This window comes from Oxyura jamaicensis, chromosome 1, assembly GCF_011077185.1.
Source record: "Oxyura jamaicensis isolate SHBP4307 breed ruddy duck chromosome 1, BPBGC_Ojam_1.0, whole genome shotgun sequence".
Taxonomy (NCBI): domain Eukaryota; kingdom Metazoa; phylum Chordata; class Aves; order Anseriformes; family Anatidae; genus Oxyura; species Oxyura jamaicensis.
The window spans coordinates 9581237-9604322 of record NC_048893.1 but is presented as its reverse complement, the minus strand read 5'-3'; the positions used below and the strand labels follow the sequence as shown (position 1 = coordinate 9604322).

The window sequence follows — 23086 nt, the reverse complement described above, 5'->3', positions numbered from 1 at the left end:
AAAAAAAAAAAAAAAAAAAAAAAAAAAAAAAAAAAGTCTGATTTTGAATTACTGTAATTAACTGCAAAAGCTTGCTGATTTGTTGATGCAAAATAATGTCAATCTATTTCATAAACTTGTTAGAATCTTTGTAAATAAATAACAGAAATTATACAAGGAGGAAAGATTCAGCTTCCTGTCTTTGTCATCTATTTGCTGTTGGTGCACAGAGAAAGGTATCATGGGGAGGGACAGATGAGAATGAAGGCAGTCTTTTCCATAACACCCCTGGTGTAACATAACCCAACAGTGAGCCGCCCTCTTCTCACAGGGTGCTGGTGAAAGAGTGAGCGTATTTTACATTCTACCCTGAAAACTTACTAAGGCTGGAAGGAATGACGGCCTGAACAGTTGAGTTTGCCAAGAAGAAGAGTAGGTCAATAAATAGTTTGGGAAGCACTGGAGATGGATGCATTGAGCTGCATGGCTGCAGGCATGCATCGTTAATTTTTAGCTATTAAAAAGTGCTGAGGCATATTCTGATAATCTTTACTCTTTCACTGATTTTTTTTCTAAGACTATCAATGTCACTTTTAATTTCAGCAGGATAGCCTGGCCCTAAATGAGAATATCCAGCACATAAGCAACACTGAGCAATAAATTGAGCTAAGAGTGGTACTCTGTTCACTACCGGTGTTGCATATTTACACCTTACATGTGAGCCATTCCTGAATCACTACTTGTTGTATTATGCCATACTGCTTGGTATAAAAGTTATATCCTTCAAACAGTATTGGCTTCAGTCCTTTTTTATTACTGTAAATCCAGAGTGAAAGAAGAATCATGCCGCTATATAATGGCAATGACCAGTTTGCTATAGCAAGCAATGGCATAACTGCTGCAAAATGCAGCTCTTGGTCTGGTCCTAAAAACACAGCATTAATCAATATACTTTGAGAAAAGTGAACAGGATCAGGCTATTTAATAGATGCAACAAGAGAAATAAATCAGATCTGCAACCTCAAATGTGAATCATTTCAGTATTCATTAATACCTGTCTTTCAACAGCTGGAGATGGAGGTGAAAATCTCACACAGAAGCAGAGTAAGACTGACAAAAGCAAAGCATAGGAATTAGGAGAGAAACACAATTATTATTTTGTGGTTGATTTATTTTTTTAAAAATTTCCATATGTTTTCAAGATGCTAGATATGTTTTACCTGAATGCTGAGAACACTGAGTTTTCTTTCTTTCTAACAAGAAGCCTGATTCAGCATTTACAATCCTCCTTCACCAAATTATAGTTATGACCCAAAAATTTTATTCCAGTGTTGTGTTCTGGTAAATCTTTCCTTCTGCTAAGGCAGATGTTTTAACAAGGCACTAGAAAACAGCATTTGCCACTACAATCTTTATAAACACTCTAGGCACAACATGTACCCCAAGCATACAGGGATCAAAAGCTCTTGTATTGCTGCGAAAAAGGTACAAAACAGTCTGGGGCCCAATTCTGCTTGTACTAGGTTCAACAACAAAGAGAATGAACCATTTTTCTCTTAAACTACTAAAATGCTCCTAAACTGCAACCTCTATCTAACAGAGGTTTAAGTCAAACATCGGTCTGGAAGATAATACTACCATAGGTAAAGGATTCTCAAAGAAGGGAAGAATAAAGAGTAAAAGCATAAGCATGTCAGATCACTGTTATCAGTGGACAACTACAGACTATTTTGTTTCTTTGTTACAAAAGATTAAAGTAATAATAATTTGACCATGCTTCCATCAATTTAAAATGCTCTGCTAGATAAATATTTTTTAAGATCTGTACAACAGGCCTTCTATTTAACAATGAATACATTTCAGACTAATGTGCTGCCAAGCTCCAGCTCTCTTTCTAGCAGCTGAATTCTTGGATAAAATCATTTTGCAGGGTATGAGCAATACAGTTCTGAAAATAGCATCACTGCAAAATGAAAGATGGCAAGAACCTCTACAACACTGATTTATTTCAATGAAATTTCATCTCTTATGATCAGTGTCTATTTTGATGTTTTCAGCTGAATTTTCATACCTAATAAAATGCAAATCTGTAGAATATGCTTGTTTTAAGACCCCAGCATAAATGTCTAGGAGGAAAACAGAAAGAATCTAACATACAAACAAACAAACAAAAAGAATAATAAAAATGCCCATTCACAATTTACATCATAAAATATGTGAAACAGAAAAATGTTTTGTGGATCCAAATAATTTGCATTTATCACCACCACATGTGCAGAGACTCACAAAAATAAAACAACACCAATCAACAAGCTGTTCTGCACTGATCTTTAAGTATGCTTCTACTAGAAGAACGGACTGGAGTGATACTTTCAAAAATATCTGTGGTTTTATGCATCTTGCATAATGCTCAGCATTCAGACGTGCTGCTGAGAAAATACTAAGAGGTGATACTGCACTTCCCTGGCTCTAAGTAGATACATCTTTTGGCTTTCTTGCCAATTCACTGATATGACGGTACTCTTTAGAAGATTTTTTTTTTTTCCTAATAATGAAGATTTTTAAATAGACTGGAAAATACGGTTTTCAAATACAAAGGAGCCTGATATTGTAAAATCTATTAATGCAACTGCCTTTCCTAATTAGCATCAGCAGCTAAAAAATGAGATTGTATGTATGTAAGAGGTGTCAAAATCCTTAAGTATTGCAGTAGAAACAGATGAAAAGAACACTGATTCAGCCACTGATTTTATATAGAAAGAGACACTACATACCAAGCCCAGCAACATTCTCACCAAGACCGACACTTGTCAGGTCCATGTGCACAAACCAAAAATATGAACATCCCAGTTGTGCAAGCCCTAATTCATGTGAGTCATACAGACTTCCCCAAGTTGTCCTAATGACACCGAAACAGTAAGGATGATTCATGCAAATAAGAAAAGGGAATACACAACTTCTTTTCTAAAATTGTCTCTGGTTTTCATGCCTGCATACATACATATATATATGTTTGTATGTATATTATTTCATCTTCTGCATATTATTTTATCCTTAGATGTTTGACACCAATTAGTCTAAGTAGCAGATCTGTCCTGAATATAATACATAATTTATTGTCTACTCAAATATCCAAATATATAGAAAAAGATGAGTGAGAGAGAAGTGTAGAAGATATAGGAAAGAGAAAAAAATGAGTAGGGGTTGAAAATCAGAGAAGATAAAATAAAAAGAGACATTAAAAATGATGTAATTGCAGAAATTGAACTATTGAAAGGTTTTAGCCCAGGATTTCATCAAAAAATAAAAATACCTGGTTTAAATTTTAATTTTAATGTATTTTTTATCAGAATAGCCAGAGTTATCTGGAAGCAGTAGGTACATCTCTATATCATATGCTGCTCTTCATCATTAGAAAGATCAACACAGGTAAGACATACTATATTAAAAGTCTACTTAAGAATTACAACATTTTTAAACCTTTTTTTTAAACTCAAGACTATCTGTTTTCATGCAGGAGGGATAACAGAACAATAATAAAGATACCCCTATGCTACTTTTACCAGGCAACGTACAAAACTACATTTACATATTTTCTTAGATCCACATAAATATGGATGATAAAGAAATAGATAAGGTTACAAAAGAAGAAAGAAGTGCATTGTGTACAGTGTTCGCATTAGCATATAAGTTCAAAATATCTGCAGTGCTGCATGTATAATTAAAGTATTTGGACTTTCTACCGTAAGAGCTTGATATTCTCTGCTAACATAATATATCCATAATACATAATACAATGAAAATCTTACACGTTAATAAAACCTCTTATATCTATTGATAAGCCTTACATCTACAGATCAAGACATAATTGTCACTATACCAAAAATGTTAGTTAAGGGAAATCGCCAATATTTGCAATGAAATATTCAAACACAGGAAGCAACAAATGTGCTTATGCCACCTGGTCAGATTTTCAGTGAGAATTAAGGCTCCCATTTCATACAGCACACACCTTCATTCAAAATTCTGTATACATTGCTGGGTAAATACATCAAAGCCTTTTTGCAGTGTCAGTGAAGTAAGATGAATCAAATGACTGAGATTCTATCAAATTGGCATTGCTTAAACCTTCAGCATTTTTTACTAAAAAATATGTCATACTTGTGCACTACTGTATTGATGATACACACCTATGAATGTTTCAGTAAAAGCACATGTTAAAAATATTTGCTGATGCAGAAGGAACAGATGACTGAAGGAAAAGTGATTGTACGGTAATGAGTTGCTGATGAGATCACAAACTATACAGCCTTGAATATGCACATTTTTCATACAACAGCTGGGCAAAGCTGTTTCCTCAGAGCAACTTTTCAACCAAAAGAAATATAGACTGAAAATAATGGGAAAAGGCAGGTCACTCAGAACACAGTGTCAGCTAATCTTCAGTTCTTCAATTATTAATATATTTTCTTTCCTTCATTTTCTTTTTTTTTTCTAATTTTTTAATATTCTTAGAATATAAAATACTTCAAATTAAGAGCAATGCTATTTCTGCCACATCTCTTTGTTCTTCTCCATTTGTAATCTGTAGTAGGAAACAAAACACCACTAACTATGAAGTCTTAAAAGAGATTCCAAAAATTTTCTTTCACCTGTTACATCATTATGTTTTGCAAAGCAGCTCTCCCTCCATCGACCTGTTGTGCTGTCTCCTAAATGAGCCAAGCCTTATTTGCACTTTGATTTAATTTCAAGCGAGAAACATTACAATGAAGGATGGACAAGCACTATAGATCATTTCTGCAACATTTCAATGGAATAATAATGAGGAAAAAAAATGTTAACTAAGTAGATTGTGAAGGACATGGAAATGTTATTGTCCATATTCTGAGTTACTTATTCATAGGTATAGCTTATAATTAAAGTTCCATAATATAGTAGTTTTCTCTGATATCATGAGGGGCAGTAAAGGTAAATTCAAAGGGAAGTGGCAAACATGGACAGAAGTGAAAATAATTTTAAAGAAATATCACGTAACATTATACTAAAAAGTGATCTAGACTACTATTCGAAATTATATGACCTTTTAATACAGTCTTCTTTTTACTTCCCCAGTTTCCATATTTCTCTCTCTTAAAATTAAGTAAATCTAAGTAGAAGATAGAGTGTGATTAGTTGTGTGTAATATACTTCATCAGTTCAAAAAGAAACAGTTAAACACAGGAGCTCAAGCACAAGGAAAGCACTGATTTAAAAAGCCCAAGCTTTGTATTTTGTCACTCTTGTTTTTACATTGGAACGCCTTTAAAACTGAAACACAAGAACCTTTTTTAAAGATAATTTTCATTTCAATGAAAGGCAATATGCATTCAACTTAGAAGATATTAAGTGGTTATTTTACACTTATTTTGTATTCTTTTTTTTCTTTCTTTCTTTTTTTTTTTTTTTTTTTTTTTTCATTTAACAGTGGTGTGAGAAGCATCCCTTTGAGTCTTTCATAATGGAACCGATACTCAGAACTGAATCCAATTATAACAACCTACCAGCAGTACTAATTGGTGAAAATGCATTGCTGGTAATTGCTGTAAACTCATCCTTCTGCACAGAATGAACGAGGACAATAAATTCCACCCAGCGTTAAACAATAGGGAAGAGTATCATCAGCACTATTTTTCTTAGGTAAAATGCATTAAAGTGAGTCATCCACTTAAAAGTTACCTACTGATAGCTTTAACCCAGATTCAGGGACTAAGTGCTTAAAAATAAATAAATAAATAAGGGGAGAAAGAAAGGGGGAAAGGAAGAAAATATGGTTATTAGTCCATAGTGTTTGTATATATATATATTCAATCTGTACGGAATCTCAAATATGATGCATTGGATTATTTTTGCCCTTTATTTTATTGCTCGCCCTCCTTGTGCGATCCTTGCACTGCTCTGGGCAACAGTTTCACGCTGGTGTGTATGCGGTGGCTTAAAGATTTCTATCTCACAGCCATGCCAAAACAAAGCTGCCTGCCCCGAGTATCCACCGGCTCTCTCCAAGGTGATTTTTGGCAAGCAACACCTTTTAAGGCCGACTCTCGAGGATGTGTAGGAAAACACTTCTTTACTTGCTTTCAGCTCTCTAAAAAAGCTCGCCTTTTGCACATGCGTGCGCACACACGAAATCACCCGAACAAACACATGGATAAAACAAACCCCGGAGCTGTCAAAATAGTCGCGGTGCGCCCTGGCACCCATCCCGCTGGGAGCGATCTTCGCCTGCGCCCACACCTCGGGCACCGCCGTCCTGCCTCAAGACGACACGAAAACCTCTCCCTGCCTCTAAGGTGAATGAAATCGCTCAAGTGATGGCTATTATTATTTTTTTTTCCGATACTCCGGCCAGAAATAAGCCCTTGCGGGAGGAGAGGGGCGAGCTGCCCGGGAGTGGAAACTTTCCTGCGGACGTAGCTCGCCGCCGGGGCCATGCGCACCGGGAGGGGGGCTCGGGGGGATCCTCTCTCACCGGGGCACCGTCCCCTCCTTTCGGCCGCTCTTGCCCAAGCCACGGCAGCCGAAACCTCGCCGTTTCACCCCTCCGCCGATCCCCAGCCGCACTTACTTTTATTGCCCGGGGAGCGCCTTTTGTGCTCTCGCCCCAGCCGCGCTCTCCCCCGGCTCCCGGGGAGACCCAGCCGCTGCCCCTCGCCCCTCTCGCCCCTCTCTCCGACCCGTCGGGGACTTACGTGGTGGGTGAAGGGAAGGGTCCCTCCGAGGAGTGGTTCATCACCAGGGACTGGAAAAGTGTCAGGCTAAAGACCAGCAGCCAGCCAGCAGCCATCTTCCTGATCGAAGATCGATCCCCCCTACACACACACCCCAACCTCCTCCTCCTTCTCCCCAAGTCGGCGAGACGGTAATAATAATAAATTCAATTATTGTGCGTGCGGCGTGGGGGGGGCTGTTGTTTTTTAAAGCCTCCTCCGCTCCCCCCCCCCTTCCCCCCCCGCCCCCTGGCAGGAGGCGCAGAAGAAGCGGGTGGGAAAGGAGGAGGAGAAACGATGGAGAGCTGTGGGTGGAGAGGGGGAAGAGGAGAAATAGAGGAGCGAGAGAGGGAGATACTCTACTCTCCGCTACTCCAGCAGCAGCTCCAGCTTCTTCTGATCCGCCGCCATCAGGGCTACTTTTGTAACGGAGCCCCGCTCTCTCCCTGCGTGCGCGCCTGTGCCCGGCCCTGATTTATCCCCGATTGCAGAGCAGCAGCAGCAGCGGGGGGGGGGGGGGGGGGGGTGGAGGCGAGGTAGGGGCTCCTGAAGAAAGGAGAGGAGGAAAAACGGGGAAAGAGTTGTCGGCGGGCGGCTTCCTCCCGGCTCCTGCCTTCGCTGCCGGCCGCGGGGGAGCGGGGGCGGGCGGCGGGCCCTGGGGGGGCCGCGCTCCTTGCAAGGCAGCAGAGGAACTCCGGGTCGGGCCGGGGCTGCGTGCCGCACCTCCCCCAGGCTATTTTTAAAACCGCTTCGTGCCTTATTTTAATCCCTTCTCCCCTCCTCCGGCTAGAGCATTGGCCGCGTGCAGCCCCGCAGCTCACCCAGCCGGGCTGTGCTCGTCTATATGAGGATGTATATATGGGTCTGTACGTATATAAGAGCCGCTTTTTTTCCCCGTATGGCAGTGGGAATGCTCCGAGGAGCTTCCGGGGGGTCCCGGCCCCAGTGCGTCCCCGCAACAACCCCGGGATCGGGTCCTCCTCCGGCGCACCTCTCACCGAGCTGTTTTATCTCCAGAGCCCTCTGACAGTTTCCAGAGCACCAGTTACCTCTGCCCTCCTTTATTTCACCCGTGCTCGGGTACACCAGTCTCTGTGGCAACTCTACACACTCCGTGTAAATGGAGAAACCCGGGGAAATATTTCTTTTAGTAAAGCAATTGAAAGTTCAGTGACCGTTTTTTCATTAGTCTTCTTTCTTTTTGCACTTTTGGTAATTAGTCCAACAGGTGGAAATGAAAGAGCAGACCTGGTATCTGTTGTTTTCACATCCATTGTATATCAGGGTAGCAAAATCTCGAATGTTTAATTCACAACAATCTCTATAAAACAGAAAAGTGCTCATCTCTAGTTTAAAAGTGGCAGAAGTACTAAAGCTGCCATCCACAAATGGATAATTGAGTGTTCGCAGTGCCCAGGCTTCAGGCCAGCATATTTCGGTTGCAATCTGTAAACCATGCAGTCACTTACTACTTTGTTTCTGGATTCGAGCTGGCACTTTAGAGCTGGTGGGAAGAGCTCCCAGTTGTCTTCACCTATCCACCTACCTGTAGGCACGTAGGATTTAGGGTTTGGATGTAAGTCCGAAATAGCAATTTCTAAAACAGTACTGCTGCCTGCAAACTCAAAACAGCCTGAAGAATATCTATAGTCCAGCTTTATATGTCTCTGCACGCTTACAGCTTTGCACCATATGTGGCAACACTTCAGACATAGCTACAGCTGCCCAGCTGAGCACCTCTGCTTTCCAGTGGGGTGTAGAGGCACTGATAGCTTCTGTTCCCAAGTGCAATGTGCACCTGCAGAGCCACAGGCACATGGCACAGAGGTAGGTATCACTTCACATAGGATGTATTGAGAGGAGATCCAGGGCGGGGGAAAGTCTTTGGGGGGTGGAGTAAATGACTGGAGAAATGCACAGGGGAAAGAGGCTTGAAATGTAGAGTAGTTCAGGTTATACAAGACAATGGCAAATTTACTTCTTTGAGTATAATTTGAGGCATCTCCTCACTCTTGGGGCCCCACACTGCTTAAGGCTAGCATTAACCAGTATATAAAAGTTCTGAATATGAATATTGCCCAAAAAAACATTGTTTCTGCTCCTTATTAGGATTCTCAAGGTCAGTATGAGTTAATGCCTGAACTCTGCTGGGACCCCAACTTAGATGTTCTTCTCTTACTTAGGCCCCAAAACATTTACAGTCGACTCAGTGATGGATTAACACTCCAGCCTCACCTAACCAGAAGAAAGGGTGGAAATGCCCCAAATGGCCCCTTCCCTAACTGAAGAATATAGCATTCACCCGTATCATCTGTACTCGACCAGAAAGTGCTCATGTTCAATTCCCAGCTGAGCTTCCCCCATCAGCCCATACACTGCTCACCAAGCCATGGTCACTGAGCTGGGAAAGAGGTGCTCTGTAGTCCCTGTGCTTAAGTGGGTGTGCAGAAAAGAGTGCACACTTGGTCAGGGCTGAGAAGATGCAAATGGCTGTGCAAGCCCACATGGAAAGGCCAGTCTCACTCAGACATACTGTTTCAATACAAACTACAGGAGACAAATATCAAAGAATGATAACATAATAAACATAAATGCATAGGGTTACACAGGAATATTTTTTTCATCACTGGTATAATTTTGTATAAGCACATTTGTTATGCTGCATCCATCACTTACAGAGCTGCTTAAAGCAATTAATTATTGCTACTCACTCACAATTCTAATAACACATGGCTAGCAATGCAACAGTACAATGCATGAGTGGGTTGGCACCCCAACTAGCACGATAAAGTCTGGATTGTGTCTGTTTCAGCAGTACTAATACATTGTAATGACAGCTCAAATGTGGAAAAGATGCAATGCTAGGGGAATTAGAGCTGTTTTTAATATAGCAGTATTTGAGGCATCAAATCTACTGTGCTATTTGCGACTGTATAACAAGACTCCCTGCAAGGTGCTAACCCTGCAATGAACTCCACTTCGGTGCAAGTGAATGCCTCAGGGGATCTCACTGAAACTCAGGGATGAAGAAGAAGAGAAAGGGTGTCTATGTGCAGTTGCAACATGGAGGAGAAATATCCAGACAAACTCCAAACGAGTTAGCTGAGGTATGAGGAGCAGCCAGAGCTGGAACATGGAGCTCAGCAAGGGCTACCTCTGTGGCATTCATGGGAAGACTCAGATCTGTGATACACAACTCAAGTTCAGCCTGCAAGCTTTACAGGATTTACAAGCAAGCTTGGACTGGAGCCCAGTTTTGAGAAAAGCTGGAGTCAAATGACAGTTTTCCTTCAAAATTAAGTGAGGCTTGAAGCTGGCTTTTGAATTTTTGCCTTTATTTGAGTCTGAAAATCAGGCAGCCAATGCTGAAGTACGGGGAAAAAAAGAGTGCTCCAAGAGTGATGTATTATTTACTATTTTCTCACCCTTTTGTTCAGCATAATAATTAAAATGCTTAAAATGCATTCATTTGCCAGGTATTTAATACAGATGCAGAATGTTAAGAAATGTTGACTTCATCCTAAAAGCATGTATGGATATAAGTGCCTGGATTGTGCTCAAATCTATTCCCTTGAGGTTTGACAGCAAGGTGTGATTGACTTAATATGTAATACTAGCAGAATTAAGGTTTTTAGTATTTCTTCATACTTCCATAATCCGGGGGAAAAAAAATAATTTCACCATGAAACTTTTAAAAGCCTTTAAAATATCCTAAGTGATCAATTTCTTAACATTTGATGATTAGAATATTTCCATATGCTGACACGTTTCAAACAGTATTTAAATGTGGTTTCTACTTCACAATAATGTTGCATAATGTTGCACTGCAATTATTCTTAGAATTCATCTGTGTTGAGGTTCCTAAAGATCTATTATGGCTGACAAGTCTTCTTCTTTTTTTATATGTATATAAATAAGAACTTAAATATGGACTTGAATGAAAAAACACAAAAGTAAATCTTTCTTCATTCTTACTTCACCTCATTTTAAATTTATTACCTGTCATATCTGACCGAGACCTTCCTTTGAAGACACATAGGGATGACCAGGATTAATATAATGACACGGATCTTAGAAAAAGTTTGCTTTGCACCTACTGAAATTAGTGGGAATCTTTCAGTTGACCTTGGTTGTCCATATGTCAGAAATAAAAATTCCTATTGCAAAAATACAAAATTTATTTTGCGTCAGTCTTCTTTTCAGTTCAGTGTATCAGTAAGAAAAATTATGATTAAGATTTTGTCTTTAATTTCAGTTTCTGGATGTATTGTTTACATTTTCATAAATGATTTACACTGTCACAAATCCAGCATAAGACAAAAGAAGCAGACCTTCTGCCTGTTAACCATTTTTTTAAGAAACAGATTTTATGTTAGAACCAGATTCAGCATTTTACTAATCAGTATTGTAATGAAACTTTGGGAAAAAGGTGGTGTTTAAATTAACATTGGTTAAGTTATAAGTGGTTATAGCACTTTTGTGAATAGATAGCACATAATGACCAAGTGTCCTTTATTATTTATTTATTTATTTATTTATTTATTTATTTATTTATTTATTATTTAGAATAACCAGTCAGTAGTGGCTGTTATTCTCCATGAGCAGCGTTGTAAATGCACTTCACCATTGTGGTTGGGACAGGTACTTTGCTAGATTGTACCCTAGGTCTCACTCAGTTCATCCAAGATGTGCTTCCTAAAATGCTTTAAAAATTATGACAGGGTCTTAATCAATGCCACAGAAATGCTAGAATACCATTTTATTCCTGGCAAGTCTTTATGTGTTCATGTTATAAAGGGCAGGAAGGGGCAATCTTGCTGAATAATTCTTATTGTTTGGTTGTGCAGGGCTGACAAGAGAGTGCAGGCTGCCTGATCACAAATTGTAACTTCAGGAAAGAAACCTCCTATGTAAATCTGCACCAGAAGGAAAGGCAGGATCATTGCAATGAGCAGAATTGTTTTCTATATTTGAATTGGATAGCATTTTGTATTAGAAAAACTTTGTGAGCTACATCAAGTTGCAAGGTAGTCAATACTATTTTTTTCCCAATGTTATTTTGTTTTCACCCTTGATTTTAATAATGTTTGAGTAAGTTTAGTTTAGTAGTAGAACTTTCCCTATTATTGTTGTGAGATTATTTTCAGATCTGCAGAATATGTTCATCCTCATTCTAGTCACAAGAGCAGTGTCAACATGCATTTTCACATTGCAAAAGTTTTGTTTTTTTTTTGGTGTTTTCTTTGTTTTTTGTTTGCTTGTTTGTTGTGGTGTTTTTTTGTTTGTTGTGTTTTTTGTTGAGGTAGGTTTTTTTTGCTTTGTTTATTTATTTATTTACTTGACATTGCTGTTAAAATAGCAACAAGGGATAGTTTAGGATAGCTTAGTATTGAAACTTGTAGCCCACCATCAGAAATATTCTCTTTCTGAACACTGAAGAAAACTATCTTAAATCAATGTGCCAGGCATGTAAAACTTCATCCATTTAAGAAGGAAGCATAACATAAGGTTTATTCAATTGTCATTGATCCTAGTACATCTACACAGGGAACTGAAGTACTATATGGAGATAGTTGGTTTTGACCCATTCATCCTGATGTCATAATGCCTTTGAGTCTGGAAGGAAAATGAATTTTTTGTTCAAGCATCACTGTACGGTATTTCACAGTGTAATGTGGAAATGCTCGTTGTAAATCTCATACTGATGTTGTGACACTATTCACAGAAAACCAATCTTGCTGGAGGAAACCCTCAATTACAAATGTTAAAGCATGGTATGTTCTGAGCTTGTAAATAAATATAACTTCTAAGAACAGTCTTATACAAATAACATATATGCCTTGTGTAAGGAAGTGATTAAGTGACACAATATTTTTGTACAACCTTGTCTATCTTCCTCCCTGCCCCTCATTTATTTTAACTTAGTTTATTCTGTTCTTTCCATTGTCTTTAGGCTGATACATGTTTTGTTGTTGTTGGTTTTGGTTTTTGTTTGTTTGTTCATTTGTTTAATATACATATATATGCATTTCTTCTTTCACCTCCAAAAGCAGACCATTCTCTCCCAAATTTACTCACAACCAAATTTTCACCCTGTGAATGTCATCTTTATTCCAGCAGCTTTTCTAAATGTAAGAATGCTACTGTCCTGAAATCTGGGATCTTGCAATTTCATAGGACTAAAAAAGGGTACATTGTCCCTTTAGGGTGAAGGAAGGACAGCTATCCCCTGAGGTGGCTATCAGAATAATCATACCAAGCCACTTTAAGCCAAATGCTGTGAATCCACCTCAGTATCTCATACCTGGTTAACCTCTGTAACCTAATTAACCAGGTGGTTATGAAAGCTCCATTCTGAAGTTATTGCTGAGATTATAACTAGCAATATTCCTGCAAAAGAAAACAGTTCATCATGTCCTGCAGAACACTTAGACTGGCTTTCCTAGGAAATGTCCTTGTACTGTATACTCATCTTTCATTTGTAACTAATCTGCTTAACGTAATAGCAGAAATAGGGATACATTGTCATTTCATAAATGTTAAATCATGAGCTTTCATTTTTAATGTTTTCCTAAATCGCAAGTAATTGTATTAAACACAACCTTGCTCTACATTTGTACATGGCTATTTTCTACCTATTTCAAATACTTAACCGAGCACTACTATTGTTTTTTATAATTGTGCACTTCTACAAGATGCTGAGTTAAGGAGAAAATTCAAGCAGATGTAACACAATGCTATGGAAGATTTAAGTCCTAGGCAAAAAGTCTCATAAAGAGCCCGTGACAGAGAAAACAATTTAAATCAATCTCCAGAAATCTGGGAGAATACCTGGAACCCATTTGTTTCATTTATTTATTTATTTATTTATTTATGTTTGTTTATTCGTTTGATTTTATAGTAATTTTTCCACAGCTCTGACAAGTGGGACCAAAATTGCCCTCTGTGATGTGCTCTCATGCAGTCCATGCACAGATGCTGCTTTTGGAAGTCAAATATGAGAGCCAAGTCTTAGTAGGAAAGTTGTATCTGATTCCCTGCTTTTGGCATCATAGTTTTCACTGTTCTTAGTCTGCACATGGTTACAGAATGGACCTCCTACAAGGAAGAAAAGTTTCTTTTGTCTTATCCAATAATTAACAACAGTAAGTACTGTGCTTTTAGTTAGATGACTCCTCAGTGATTTGTGCTCAAAACTGAGAACGACAGCCTGAGAGCACATGAGCATGGGTATCTTTGGACAAGGAATTGTGCATGAACAAATAACAGCGTTTCTCAGACAATTGCCTCCAAGAACCTTTTTCAGAGTGGTGCTCACATTCAGTGTGGACCAACTTTTTGATGTTTTTGAGTTTAACAGCTAGTCAAAACTAGGGGTCTCAGCTCCATTTGTAGTCAACAAGCACATTGACAAGCACCTCCAGAGAATGATACATCCCATCTTAAAACAGGTGGTTTGAGATGGTATCAGTCTCCTGCTTGATCCAGTTTATAAAATATTAACGATACAAAAATAATTCAGAAGCCATATGGGGCAGGGAAGAAATGAAAAAAACAACAAAACAAAACAAAAAAAAACACGTGGGAATGGAAGATAATAGTTGAAAAGTAAGAGTTAACAACAGGAAAGTATAAATTGTGAAGGAAGTGTATGTATGTGGAAATAAAGACAAAACAGTAAATTCATGTATTTTAAAAGGAAGACTTATAAAAAAAGGGGGAAAGAGTGAAGTGGGGAAAAGTAGAGTGAAACAAGGAAACAGGAGAAAATGAGAAGGGAAAAACAATAGGGAGATGAGATATTAAAAGGAAGGAGAATAGTGATAAAGTGGAAGAGATACAGGTAAGTGAGAAGGATAATAAAGAAGTGGAAGGGGAATGCTGATAGAGGTTTGGACTACCCATACTGTTGTGCAAATGTCCCTTTATTTTAATTAAAAAAAATACAAATTAGAAATCTTAAAAGGGTTAAACAAACAAACAAATCATAAACAAACAAACAAAAAAACACAAACACATATATTCAGAGAGTCTGTCAGGAGAGACTGCCATGACTTTGCCATGACTATGCTGTGATTGATGAGAGGCCAGGTGGCCCTGTTATCTGGGATTGGGCACAATCTAATATGCTTTGTTACTAAACAGAGATTAGGAGCTCAGATAACGGAGTCCGTGTTGCTTTGGGTTTAGGAGCACAAGACTCACTACTTGCGCTGAGGGTGAGGGCAGGACTCATTTACTGTTGTTTCCAATGCAATGTACCTCAGTCTGATAATACAGTGTCTGGCACACATTTTACACTAACTGCAAGACCAATTGTAGTACAATTACATTGTACTACTTGTACTATGTAAGTACACAGTTTCTAATGAGAGAAGCTGGTGGGATAGATTGAAGATGTTATGCCAAGTAAACTTAAGAAATAATAAAATAATAAATAAATATAATATTCCTAAGCCTGAGAGCAGAGAGGTTCTCTCATCCTTTTTAATCATTTATTAACATTTTTAATTGGCAGTTCTTAAAAAATCCAATTCAGTTTTAAAGTGAAAAGGCAAAAGATAAAAGAAATTCTAGGCAAACTTGCACATCTAATCAACCCCAGTCTACAACTAAAATTAAGGGATTGAATTAAAAGTTACATTTCAAGCTTCTGCTGTCATTTTAGCAGTGAGTTTTTTTATGTTGTCTGAAAATACAAAATAAAATTCTTGTATGTGACCTTAATATCACTGCAAGTCTAATTCTTTCCAGAATCATACCCCATTAAACTAAGAAATAATGATGTCGGTTATTTATATGGGTTGATACCCCTTCTATTGCCCACACTATTTTACAGGCCATAATATATCAGTATGGCAATGTTAAGCTCCTGTGTTATACTTGGCTCTGTAGAGTCTGTGGCTCCATGCAAAGCAAAAAGGGCAGCTCTGTACAATCGACTCTGAATGCTGGGATTAATTATATTGTAGAGTTCACATTGCACTTGCAGATGTTATTAATTACTGCCACTCCCAGTTTAATAGCTGTTTCCATAGTAACTATGAGAATTTAAAGAAGGTGAGAGGGGAAGCGAGTTGAGTAGCTTTATTCTAAAAAGGAGGAGGACAAAGGCAATCTGACCAAAAATTTAAATAAATCCCCAAATCCAAAGCAGTGCAAGATCAACAAAAAGTAATAACAAAGAGGAATGTGGAAGTTTTCAGATTATACCAATGAATTTAAATAATCAGTTAAGTTAGCAATCTGTTCCGACTTGATCCTTTGAAGTTTAATCCTAGACTTTTTGGTACAGTCTAGAAAGTCCTTGTGAAGTTAAAGTGCATGCAGTACAAGTACCTATGTCAGTCTCCAGCATCAATGATTTAATAGTTATAAGCACACTATCACTAATCCTGGTTTAGAACTAAAAGTTTTAGAGACATAGGTCTGCATGCTCCAAAGAATTAAGACTATTAATCATAAAAGTTAATAAATTTTGTGAATTCTAAATTAACCAAGTGACTGTGTCTCCTAAAATTGAAATACAGCTTTTTACACTGACTATTCAGTATATCTACAAGAAAACTAGCAAAGTGCATCTGCTAACGTTCTGAGCATCTATTGTTATCTTCAAATCATCTTGAAATTCTGTCTTTAGACAATTTCTGTTAGTTAAAAAGTATTTTGAAAATGTCTAGATAGAACCTCCTGGTAAATAGAGATAGTGATAGTTTATATCTTCTCATATAAAACTGAGAATAAAAGCAATTATTGATAAATTGCAAAGTATTGCATCTCAAAGATACTGTGTGAAAAAAGAAATATTTTGATATTTCAAAACAATATGATGAAATAACAGTTTGAAATATTCCCTTTTCAAAAGGCTTTTCAAGTATATCTTAGCATTTCTACTGTTGGTTCTTAAAATAATTAAAACTAAAAGGAAACAGAGAAACTATGTTTATTGACAAAATCCATATTTTCATAAAAAAGAACCCCCTTTACTTTTGGAAACCGCTAGCACTTTGCCTGTAAATAATGTACATTTATCAAACTATAATTCTCAAATTTTCTTCTGAAAAGTGGGCTGTGTGCATTCCATCAATGGTTGTGACAGACAAATGTCCAATTCTACCTTCCTAGAGTGCAGAAATTCTTTCCCTTTTAAATGCAGATGACTTTTTACTATGAAGAGAATCCCAGTGTTTCACATGCACCCATCTGTGTTCAGTGAATAAAATAAACCCTCCCAAAGGAGATAAGCAGTTGTCTTGTGCTCTGCATAAGTGCTGTTGAGATCTGTTTTCAAAGTTTGAGTAGGTCAGAAATGGTGCCCAGTTTGTGACTAATCTTCTCCAGAAGGGTACATAGCACCTCAACTGTTTGTATGTATTAGTAGTCCAGTATTTAAAATTGTCATCACAATATCTAGATGGATAGATAGATGGTAGATACCTAAAGCACATGGTAAGTATTAATAATCCAGGTCATAATATAATAATTAAAAACATAAAAACAGAAGCTGTAAAAAAGGGTTCAATACTTAAGAGGATAAATCTGGACAGAGAGTTTCCTTTTATAACACAGATCAACATTTTTGCAGTGAGCTGGGAAATTCCTTTTGGACCAAAGCATGTTCTGCCTCCCACGCTGCACCTTGCAGTAGAAATCCTCTTTGAGGAGATAAAGTTCGTCTCCACAGGAAGCTGCTGATATTTTTTCATCTGGCACCTTTTACTGGTTGCACATACACACTACCTTTAGGCCAGCTGAACCAAATCTTGCATTAGGTCCCACCGAAAAATCACCTTGCAGCCTCCCTGGAGGTTGCCTGAGAGCACACTGAGGTACCTGCTGAGAAAAAAGAGCACCTTTGGTAGATGGGATCACTGTTCATTCCTGCCTGGAAATAGAGTTCCTTTGTTTCATTTTGACCTTGGAAACAATTTCTGCCCTTGTCTAGCCATTTTCTTCTGGCCAGTCTCCCGAGGTCTGCTTTCTAGGCATAAAAAGATATGAGAGGGAGATCATTTTTGAAAACATGAAAAGTCTGAGGAAAACATTGAAAGGAGGACGTAACCTTGCGAGTACCCGGGTAGAAGAGGCAGAAAACCTAATGCAAGGTCAGAAAAATGAAAGGAAAAGATTTAATTAAAATGCACTATAAGAGTTTTGAAGATGAAAAAGGCATGTAAGTGCTAAGTATTTTTCTTTGTAACAGAAGCTCTGCTCAAAATCAATGGGGAAAGCATGGCTTTTATTTGAGTGTCAATTTGCATATTAATATTGTGATAGCATTATGCAATAGTATATAAGACAGATTGGGTAAATAAAGGCTGTGACCAAACATTTCAGCTTTTTCCCCACGTCTACTCAAAATAAAACTGTCAGAATGTCACACTGTAGGCTTGTCCTTGATTTGTTTCCAGTAGAACATTAATTGATGTGTTACCATGTTTTGATATGTGATTTACAAGCTCTATAACTCAAGGGGTGATTATAGCCAGGCTAGCAATCTGTATGCCAAGCCTCATTTCAGTGAACTGTCCTGGGTATTTCACTCAAGAAATCATGGCTTTCTAAATGTGTGGGAGACAATATTAAGCAGTGGCAATCAGCAGCACAGTTTTCTGTTGGTGCAGCAGGAGGGAATATTTTGAAATAGCTAGTGCATCTGCTTGCTAGCTATTTTTTTCTCAAGCTGGAAAAATCTCCAATGTTTCAATACCCACAAAATACCCCAAAATGTAGAATTCTTCACAAAAAAAAAAAAAAAAAAAAAAAAGAATTTTTAAAATCTGCTTTCTGAAAGCAACTAAAAAGAATGGAAGAAGAATATGTAAAACCAGAAAAACAATCCATTTTCTTCTTCCCCGGTACTTCAAAAATTGCTTTGCAAAACTCTTGGTAATGAAGAAATTTTTGAGTTATAGTTTCATTCCTATGCAATCTGCAGTGGCTCAACTATGACCCTTAAATACCAAAGCTGGTAAAAATATATATATATATAGCCTGTTATTGCATTATTGCACTATCCTGTGTTACAATTATACCATCTATCTATTTCATGTTTCATCTTGTTTTCTACTATTATTTCATTTGCTGAAAGATGCTTAACAGGACAATTTTTTAAAAGCCCTTTTTTATTATTTTTATCTTTTTAATAACTCTGTGTTGTTAAAGGAATTGTAGAGAGTTTATATATCAAAGTAAAAGCAATATGTTGGTAAGTTTGTTCAGTTGAAGACTACCTCCAGTACAACAGCTTTACAGGTTAATTTCCCTTCATTATAGATCATTTTAACTCACACATATAAATTAAATAGGAGATGGTATTAGTACTGAGGAGCAGAGTACTAGAAGTTGGGTAAGCCAGATTACTCTAATGTTGCAGAGTGAAAATGGGTATGTGTTGGCCACAACACTGTGGAGCAGTGGAGCTTCATTTAAAATGAAGCAACTGGCAGCAAAATATGTCATATATATAAAACACCAACTCTAGTTCATTATTTCATACAATGACAGTACATTCAGCCTTCTCTCTGAAAACTATGGCTATAACGTTTCAGATTTTGGTTTATCCAAATTGAGGGGAACACCATTGCCCTCTTTTTATCAATGGGTCATGTTGCCATTTCACTGAGAACCTGTGACATTGCAATCCTTTGTTTAGCATCATTTCAGGACTTTTTGCAGTTACTGGTTATGGTGACATTGCTTTACTAATGCCTTTTGCTGTATGTGCAATTCCATATGTACAGGAGCTGAGTCTACTGTGTTTTGTACAAACTCATATATAGTGCCAAGCCATTCTCCATCATTGCCAAGCTACTCTACATTATACTTGAAAAGTCCTGGCAGTCAGGTGAAGTCCTTGGTGACTGGAAAAAAGGGAAACATCACTGCCCTTTTTAAAAAGTGTAGAAAGGAAGACCTGGGGAACTACAGACTGGTGAGCCTCACCTCTGTGCCTGGAAATATCATGGAACATCCTCCTGGAGGCAATGCTAAAGCACGTGCAGGACAAGGAGGTGATCTGAGATAGCCAGCATAGCTTCACCAAAGGCAAACTGTGCCTGACCAATCTGGTGGCCTTCTATGATGGAGTGACTGCATCAGTTGACAAGAGAAGACAGATCAATTCCTCTACTTGGACTTCTGTAAGGCCTTTGACATGGCCCCACACAACGTCCCTGCCTAGAGAGGTATGGATTTGAAGAGTGGACCATTTAGTGGATAAGGAACTGGCTTGAAGGCCACACCCAGAGAGTTTTAGTCAATGGCTCCATGTCCAGGTGGAGGCTGGTGATGAGTGGTGTCCCTCAGGGGTCTATCTTGAGACCGGTACTGTTTAATATCTTTATCGATGACATAGTCAGTGGGATTGAGTGCACCCTCAGCATGTTTGCAGATAACAGCAAGCTGAGTGGTGCAGTCAATAAAACAGAAGGAAAGGATGCCATCCAAACAGACCTGGTGTTGTGGTTTAACCTGGCCAGCAGCTAAACACCACACAGCTGTTCGCTCACCCTCCCCCCTCCCTCTCTGGGATGGGGGAGAGAAACGGGAAAGTGAAGCCTGTGAGTTGAGATAAAGACAGTTTATTAAGATAGGAAATAATAATAATAATAATAATAATAATAATAATAATAATAATAGTGTGTATGAAACAAGTGATGCACAATGCAATTGCTCACCACCCGCTGACCGATGCCCAGTCCAACCCTGAGCAGCCGACCCCCCACCCCGGCTAGCCACCCCTATATATATGGTTTAGCATGACATCAGATGGTATGGAATACCCCTTGGGCCAGTTTGGGTCAGCTGTCCTGGGTCTGTCCCTCCCCAGCTCTTGCTGCACCCCCAGCCTGCCCGCTGGCAGGACAGAGCGAGAAGCTGAAAAGTCCTTGGCTTAGTGTAAGCACTGCTCTGCAACAGTTAAAACATTAGCTTGTTATCAGCACTCTTCTCATCCTAATACAAAACATAGTACCCTACCAGCTACTAGGAGGAAAATTAACTCTGTCCTAACTGAAACTAGGACACCTGGACAGGCTGGAGAAATGTGCCCATGTGAACCACATGGTTCAAGAAGGCCAAGTGCAAGGTGCTGCATCTGGGTCAGGACGATCCCAGACAGAAGTACAGACTGGGAGAAGAATTCATTGAGACCAGCTCTGCAGAGAGGACTTAGGGTGCTGGATGGATGAAAAGTTTGACATGAGCTAGCAGTATGTGCTCGCAGTCCAGAAAGTTAACTGCATCCTGAGCTGCATCACGAGAGGCATGACCAGCAGATCGAGGGAAGTGACTGTCCTCCTCTGCTCTGCCCTTGTGAGGCACTGCTTGGAGTCCTGCATCCAGGTTTGGGGCCCCCAGTGCGAGAAAGATATGGACCTGTCAGAGTGGGTCCAGAGGAGGGCCACAAAGATGATCAGAGGCCTGGAGCACCTCTCCTATGAAGAAAGGCTGAGAGAGATGGGGCTGCTCAGCCTGCAGAAGAGAAGGTTCTGGGGAGACCTTATTGCAGTCTTTCAGTACTTAAAGGAGACATAAAAAAGATGGAGAACAATTTTTATTATGGCAGATAATAATAGGAAACGGGAAAATTTGTTTTAAACTAAAGGAGGGGAGATTTAGATTAGAAGTTAGGAGGAAAATTCTTCACTCAGAGGCTGGTGAGGCCCTGGCACAGACTGTCCAGGGAAGCTGTGGATGCATCATCCCTGGATGTGTTCAAGGCCAGGCTAGATGGGGCTTTGGGCAACCTGGTCTACTGGGTGGTATCCCTGCCTATGGCAGGGGGGTTGAAACTGGATGATCTTTAAGGTCCTTTCCAACCCAAGCTATTCTAAGACTCTATGAAATTCAGAACTAGAAGTTTGACCTCAAGAGAAGCAGAGGCATTATACAATTAGGTTAAGGAAAAAGATGGCATACCTTTCTTTGACTATGTCATTATAGCTATGACATAGCCTTTAAATCTAAACAAATTATTTCATGATTCTGACCTCAGTTTTACAAAATGCTTGAGAAGAGAGTGTGAAAGTAATTAAAGGTATAGAAAAAATGTGATAAAATACAACATGGATTTGCCAATGACTTGATCATACTGGATTAAGCTGGTATTTTTCTTTGATTTTTTGGACAAGGGAAATGAAATGCATCTAATCTATCTGGACTTTAACAAAGCACCTAATACAACTCCTCAAGGAAAAATATTAGCTAAGATAGAAAAGTCAGGGATTACTACAAGCACTTTAAAGTGGATAAAGAATAGACTTCAAAGGAAAAAAGTGAAATGTTGAGGTAAAATGTTGGTTAGACAATTACCTTAATTATTAGATTAGAGACTTGCTCCATATACTGTTTTAATTAGTAATCTTGGCTCATGATTGTCCTGTTAAAATTGGCTGGTGACATACAGGATTTGCCAGTGTAGGGGAAGGTCAACCATCATAGAGGATGAAAAAGGTGACTCTGATGATGGCATCAACAGAGTATGATAGAAGGAATGAAGTTAAGGAATACTATGAAAAAAAATACATATATAGGCTGGACGTATTCTCTGATTACAGGATGACTATGGGTCATTAACGTTAAGTAGATGCCAAATAATCAAAAATAATCTTGTAATCTGGTTGTGCTTCTCTGTATTATTTCTAAAAAGCACCTGAATTCAGACAGAGTTCACAGTGTGAAAAATCGGGAGCTTGACCCCTGTTTCTTATGTTACCATGAAGACAAGAAACCCCATCCTGACTATGGAATATACTTCTGGCCAATCATGTTGAACAGAACGGAACAGAACGGAACAGAACAGAACAGAACAGAACAGAACAGAACAGAATAGAATAGAATAGAATAGAAATCTTAGTTGGAAGGGGCCTACAAAGATCACCAAGTCCAACTACCTGACCAAAACAAAAGTTAAATTATATTATTAAGGGTATTATTTAAATGCTTTTTGAACACTGACAGATATAGAATATCAACCACCTTGTTAGGAAGCCTGTATCAGTGTTTGACAACCCTCACAGTAAAGAATTTTTTCCTAATAATCCAATCTGAATCTCATCTTCACAGCATGGTACCATTTCCACACATCCTGTTATCCTATCATCAGAAGAGACCAGCACCTCCCTCTCCGTTTTGCCTCCTCAGGAAGTTGCGGAGAGCAAGAGGTCACCTCTCAGCCTCCTTTTCCCTCCAAACTAGACAACCTAAGTGTCCTCAACCTCTCTTCATAGGACATGCCTTCCATCCCTTTTATGAGCTTCGTTGCCTTCCTCTGGACTCAATTACCTTATTATCCTTTTATATTATGGAGCCCAGAACTGCCCTCAGTATTCAAGGTGAGGCCACACCAACACTAA

The 23086-nt window shown here is 38.7% G+C and overlaps 1 protein-coding gene across 8 annotated transcripts in view; it reads right to left on the bottom strand.

Annotated features, from left to right (window-relative positions):
- Positions 1-7382, bottom strand: part of CACNA2D1 (calcium voltage-gated channel auxiliary subunit alpha2delta 1) — a 393216-nt gene extending 385834 nt beyond the window's left edge. For 2 of the 8 annotated variants that reach the window (XM_035343643.1, XM_035343692.1), the window contains exon 1: positions 6711-7381. In XM_035343643.1, the coding sequence (XP_035199534.1) occupies positions 6711-6805 (95 nt within the window). In that variant the 5' untranslated portion in view covers positions 6806-7381. Of the gene's footprint in view, positions 1-6710 lie in introns of all 8 variants that reach the window. The other 6 variants (XM_035343672.1, XM_035343683.1, XM_035343645.1 and 3 more) reach the window with 4 other exon arrangements.
- Between the last annotated feature and the right edge of the window lie 15704 nt (positions 7383-23086).